Source organism: Nicotiana attenuata, unplaced genomic scaffold (assembly GCF_001879085.1).
Source record: "Nicotiana attenuata strain UT unplaced genomic scaffold, NIATTr2, whole genome shotgun sequence".
NCBI lineage: Eukaryota > Viridiplantae > Streptophyta > Magnoliopsida > Solanales > Solanaceae > Nicotiana > Nicotiana attenuata.
In genome coordinates this window covers 56,926-63,237 of record NW_017675540.1, presented here as the reverse complement: position 1 = coordinate 63,237, position 6,312 = coordinate 56,926, and the positions used below count along the sequence as shown (strand labels likewise).

Genomic DNA, 6,312 nt, shown 5'->3' with positions numbered 1-6,312 from the left:
CACGAAAGCCCTTAGCAAAATGTCGTTCGCCTTTACTAAACAACATATGCATTTACTTATCTATCTATAACTAAAAGCAGAAGACAAAAGCCCCTCATGAAACCAAGTGGCAAAATCCTAAAAAGACACTTGCCACTTTAAGACATTGCTCCAAATTATTAGGAAGTTGAATTTAGAATTACAATTTTATTTTTATAAAAATTTAAATATGATAATGCAGTTGAACGAGTAGTTTAATTAAAGAAGCAAAACTAGAAACTGAAATCTACCACTAAGGACGTGGAAGCAGCAGAAGGAAGTGGTGATGAAAGTGGCAAAGTGCAGAAGCCACGACGCATGCCACGTTCTCTTCATGCAGCAATGCTTCAACACCCTTTTAATCAACTCCCCTAAAAAATTGAAGTAGTTCAGAAAATATAACAACTGTGTTAAATCTGTGAAGAGAAATTAAAAATGCCAGGCCTCACCATTGGAGATGACCTTTCTAATCTGGAAGTAGAAACCACTCATGGAAAGATGAAACTCCATGACTATGTTGGTCATAGCTATACCATTCTCTTTTCTCACCCAGGTCTAATTCACACTCCCATCAATATATTTATGTCTCGATCGAACCCTTTTTGACGTTGTTATGGATGCAGGTGATTTTACGCCAGTTTGTACAACGGAGCTTGGTATGATGGTTGCTTACGCTAACAAGTTTGGTGAACGAGGAGTGAAGCTTCTTGGACTTTCTTGTGATGATATTCATTTTCACAAGGAGTGGATCAAGGACATCGAAGCTTACAACGTAAACAAACCGCGCACAAATTTCTACATTTTCATTTGAGTTGTACTAGCAGTTTTTATTTTTATCACTATTAATTGATAGTATTGTTTTATACTTGGCAGAATGGACATAAGGTGACATACCCAATAATTGCTGATCCGAAGAGAGAATTGATTAAGGAACTGAACATGGTGGATCCAGATGAGAAAGATTCCTCTGGCCAAAAAGTCCCTTCTCGTGCTCTTCATATTGTTGGCCCTGACAAGAAGGTTTACTACAACACAGATCTCAACCTTAATTTGCTTCATCTCTTCTCCAATTAAGCTATTCGTTTTGTTCCATGTTGACCTACATTTTTCACTTCTAAATTCAAATCAACCGAAATTTAATTTTACTTTTCTTTTCTAGATTTTAGATCGTATTATCTTATCCGTTCTATTTTAAGTGGCATTATTATTACTATTTCAAATACTTTACATGAAACCCAAATTACTAATTGGAGTACAGAAGTTTTTTTTTTTTTTTGATTTTTTGAAATTTCATTTAAATATTTTTATTATTAATTATTTTACTTATATTCCATTTTACGTGGTACTATATTTGGAGAAAGTTTTCTCTATCCATTGATAATATAAATATTGTCTTGAAATATTTAATTTTTTTAACGATTTTCCTTATCTATTCTTTATCTTCTAAATATGTAAAGTAAGTTCTATTTCAAATTTCAAAAATTTTGAAGAATTTCTGTCTGAATTTACGTACCGAAAATTAATTAAGCAGTTGAAAATCACATGAACGGGCTACTGAATCTTTAAGCTATGAAATACGTCACCCGTAACAAAGCACTTTTTTTAAAGAGTTTTATTTAATTTAAAATTTGAGTTTTCTTTTAAATCAATTGATTTTATACATTTTAAAAAATTAACTAATTCAAAATTATTTGGAAATAAAAGCTCCTTCGAAATTTTTGATTTTTGAACCATGAGCGCCGTAACTTTTTTTTTTTTTTTTAAGAAAAGAGCTTTAATTTAATTCAAAAATTCATATTTTTTTAATTTTAAAAAGTTACGTTGTTTACTCTTTAACTTTAAAAAATGATTTAGTTTATTATTTAAAAAATAAAAAATTCCACATTATCTAATTTGGAAGTTCAAAAATAATTTAAAATTATTTCAAATAAATGATTAAATATGATAATGCAGTTGAACTTACATGCTAATGTGTTCTACGGTTTTAAATTTGTTAAAAGCAGTTCAAATTTTTTTAAACTTCTTTAATTGGTTTACAGAAGTTTGTAGACATTGTGAGTCTTTAAAACTCCCACGTTTCATACGTATTTTTAATCTTTAACTTTAAAAAATGAATTTGATTTAAATTATTATATAAAAATTACAAATTACACATTTACAAAGTATGTTTTTTACTCTTTGACTTTGAACAATGAAAATAGAATTTTTTTTAAAAAGTTCTATTCAATTTAAAATTTGAGATTTTTTTTAAATCAATTGATTTTATACATTTTAAAAAATTAACTTATTCAAAATTATTTGGAAATAAAAGCTCCTTCGAAATTTTTGAACCATGAACGCCGTAACTTTTTTTTTCTTCAGAGAAGAGCTTTAATTTAATTCAAAAATTCATATTTCTTTAATTTTAAAAAGTTATGTTCTTTACTCTTTAACTTTAAAAAATGATTTAGTTTATTATTTAAAAAATAAAAAATTTCACATTTAAAACCCTTCATCCTCTACAAAACCTAAACTAAAAATAGCGTACAACCCCTCAACCATATGCACGAAATCACGATTTTTCCAACCAAATAGCACGATTGAATCACACGAAACCATATGGAACTGCTTCAAACGGACATTTCTCCAACCGATTCAAATCTTCATGTTGCTACCAAAAATTCAAGAAACATACGTCTTGCAAAATATGGCTACTCAAAGTGATTTATTTAATGATATAATAATATCGCAAATGCAATGAAAGCTGAAAGTTGGATTGTTCGTCTGTGGAAAATACCAGATCGTTACAATTGAGATGCTACTTTCTCGATTGAATCAGTTCTGCAAGATGAAAAGGTATTAAAAACTATTATTTTCTCATAATTCGTTTTGGTAACTCTATTTTTTGATTAACATGGGTGTTTACAAATCTGAATTTTTTGATATGCTCTTCATATATTTTTTAATTTCGATGTGCATATTCATGGTATAACCAGTTGCAAAAAACTGTATTTAAGTTGCAGATTTTCGTTAAATTGCATGTTTTAAGTCTTTTTTGAACTCACTTATTTTTTTATATTTGTTAGGATCCCGACTTCAATACTATTGAAGGCGTAGATGAAGCGATGGAATGCGAGGTAAATACATCGCTTACTTTTAATTTGTCCTTATGATGACACTTATTTTACTTATACATGGATAGCTATAGTTGATAATAAGATGCTAATCTTGGAGCACTCATGTTCTTATCCCTGGTTGGAGCCTCCAGAATGAATTAAGTTAGATCTCCAAAAGTTACTGGGTTCCCGAGAACCCATATACCGTACTCTAGATCCGCCTCTGCATATAATATGAAAATATAACATGATTCAAAATGAATAGGAATAATTTATAACTAAATGAATCTAAAAAAATCTTTATTTACTAATCTTTTAAATTCATTTGTTATTTATCCATAATCATCATTTCAATCTTCAGTCCCTTAGCTTCTTACATGTAACTCGTGATGAAAATCATAAAGTGGTTCATTTGTAAATACATGTTTATTTAGAAATAATCTCATATGAGATATTAATTCATCTCGAATTATAATTATGATAAAAGAAAGAATAGTATGATAAAAAAAACTAAAGTCACACTAATGGATTGCGTTATTTCAAAACTTAAGAAACTGCCGATTCAAGCGTTATTTTTGGGTGTTTAATCACTAACTTGGTTAACAATTACTTTTAGTTCCAAATATCATAAAATTAATTTGTACTAACATCAATCACAATTTATAGAATAAAATATTTGAGTTTTGTTCATCACATCTAGCGTTTTTCTTCCTAAAATGAAGTTATGTGCGAGAAATTCAAATTTTAAAATTATATAATCGAACCCACAGAGGAATGTGTTATTATATTAGATGACGACATATGATCTCGAGCGTCTATGCAATATATTATTATCAAGAATATGGAAGAAAATGTTATGCATAAATATTCCAAGCGTACTTTTAAAGGCAAAAATAACAAGCAATGACATTTTTAATTGATACAACAATGGAGAGGACTTTGGTCTTTCACATGATTAATGCTACATATACATCTATTTTTATTATATCTCTCGCTGTTCATCCCTTTTGAATTACTGACCGCGCATCGCGCGGGTACGACTACTAGTTTTTCTAATATTTGGGAATATTCCTTTAATACTTTTCCTAATATTTAAGAAAAGTCATTTAACAATTTTCCTTATATTTATCACTTTGAAATCCACTGAGAATCTAAAATATTGCTTATTAAACCTTCCTTTCTTATACTATGACATAATAATTATTAATTTAAATCAATTAAAACTCTTGTAAAAACATAGATTTTATAGAAAATTACCATATAAATCCAATGCAAAGCTTAACAGAAACGGCAAACCCAATCTAAAATAAGCTTTTGCCGAACACCCTTTTCAGGTAATGCCCTTCATCCCATGAATTCTCTCTCAAAACACTGATTCCATGTTTTTTTTTCTTCCGTAGTAATTTCATGTATTTCAAGAATGAACGATTTGTATGATATAATTATTATTGATCATTTTAAAAAATTATTGTTGCTAATTATTATATTTTTACGCTAGATATAGATGCTGGCATGCGATGAAGTTCAGTGTAACTTCAAGTTATACTATAACTTCAAAAATCTCAAAGCTATAACTTGTGTTTAAGAATGTAAGCGCGGTGTCTAAGGATTTTGGGTTGTGTGGCTGAAGACTGGGGTTTTGCAGCAGAGTGTGAATAATACTTGGGGAATTTTCTATGTTATCTTCGGGTCTACGGGGCAGTATTGAAGAAATGGGAAAAACAACTTCGGATTCACGGAAGGTCTTTTAGAATGGGTGTACCAGTTGGATATGCTATTGTGCGTATGAGGAGGGTATGAGATGGTTCATGGTTATTGAGACGATGTGATCTCGTGATTTTGGTCACCCGGGAAGAATGTTGATTGGGTTTCATTATATTTTTTGAATGGGGCTATTATTATTTCTAAGGCAAGTCAAGAGTAAATTGGAAGAAGTGGGGTCGGTTAGTAATGGTTTGAATCAACATGATTGTGGCAATGATCAGTTCCTTCGGCGTGTTAAGTTAGACAGGTGGTTTGTGGTTTTACAAGCGGGCTTGACAACCACCATAATTTGATTGATTTGGGAGGTATTTGATTCAAATGGTCTTGTTATGTATAAATGGATCCCGGAAGAGTTATGGCGGTTTAGACCACGACTTGAGGTTTTTATTTTCTGCGGTTATGGGAATTCAATTGCGTGTTACAATAGTTCTTCTGAAATGAGTTAAGTGAAAGGTTTCTAGCCAATGAAGTGTTTATTCTACTAGTAGTTTAGGGGTTTTGATGAATTCTTGTACTCTCGCATAGCAACATGATAGGTGCCATGAGCGGCATGGGAATTGGAAGTCGAGGATCAAGGTTGCGGCTCGGTGTTAATAAGAATGTCACGAGCTTAGATTAGTAGAGAATAATTCAGATGTTCAAAGTAAGCTGGCATTATCTTAGTGTCGCCTGAGAATGGTGTTCTGTGGAAGAGGCATTCTGTATTGATTTGCGGATTCTTGATTTGCTTTACAGAATTAGTACGGTTGGTGGTATGGAGGTGCAAACTTTGCTACCTGGTGCGGAAAGTCGTGGGAGCGTATCCTACGGGAAAATTGTATAAGTGTGACATGTTATTCACTTGATTGTATAAGTGTGACAGGTTAGGCCAAAAATTAATTTAGTTCAAATATAAATATTTAAAAAAAAAGTAAAACATAGTTTAGATTTTAAAAAAAATAGTTTAAAAAAAGTAAAACTATTAACTATAATCCCCATCCCCAGCCTTAGATTGCTCATTACCCTTCCATATCAATTAGAATTTTGATTTTTGATATGCATGTAGTATGACAAGATTAGTTTTTGCCCCACTTAATTAATAACGAACTAGGAAAGTTTTAAGTGGCCAATAATAATTTATTTAAAAAAATATTACTTTAACTGGCCAATGATTAGTTTGATTACATTAATATATTACTAATAATTAAACTGCTTTTCAGTATAGAAAAAGGTAAAGTTTTAATAACCAAAGAAAATTTACAATACTAGCAAATTTTATGAATTTTAAATTTTTTATGGATTATAATAATAAAATAAGCAAATGATGTTAAACCTAAATAAAAATACTTCAACATATAAACTTATTGAAGCAATCCCTGAACCTTAGGAAAGTAAAAGAAAAGTATTAAAAAATATTCATGTAACGTTAAAAAAGAAAAGCTAGATATATAGAGAA

The 6,312-nt window shown here is 30.2% G+C and overlaps 1 protein-coding gene and 1 long non-coding RNA gene across 2 annotated transcripts; both read left to right on the top strand.

The window, feature by feature from the left end:
• The first annotated feature begins 410 nt into the window (after positions 1-410).
• Positions 411-1,176, top strand: LOC109220181 (1-Cys peroxiredoxin A-like). Its single transcript, XM_019384642.1, has 3 exons — positions 411-571; positions 642-790; positions 892-1,176. The coding sequence occupies exons 1-3, from the start codon at positions 454-456 to the stop codon at positions 1,090-1,092; spliced, it is 468 nt and encodes a 155-aa protein (XP_019240187.1). The 5' UTR covers positions 411-453; the 3' UTR covers positions 1,093-1,176.
• Positions 1,177-2,268: 1,092 nt separating this feature from the next.
• Positions 2,269-5,632, top strand: LOC109220180. Its single transcript, XR_002067041.1, has 3 exons — positions 2,269-2,853; positions 3,084-3,134; positions 4,612-5,632. It is a non-coding gene; the product is annotated as an uncharacterized LOC109220180 (long non-coding RNA).
• The last annotated feature ends 680 nt before the right edge of the window (positions 5,633-6,312 follow it).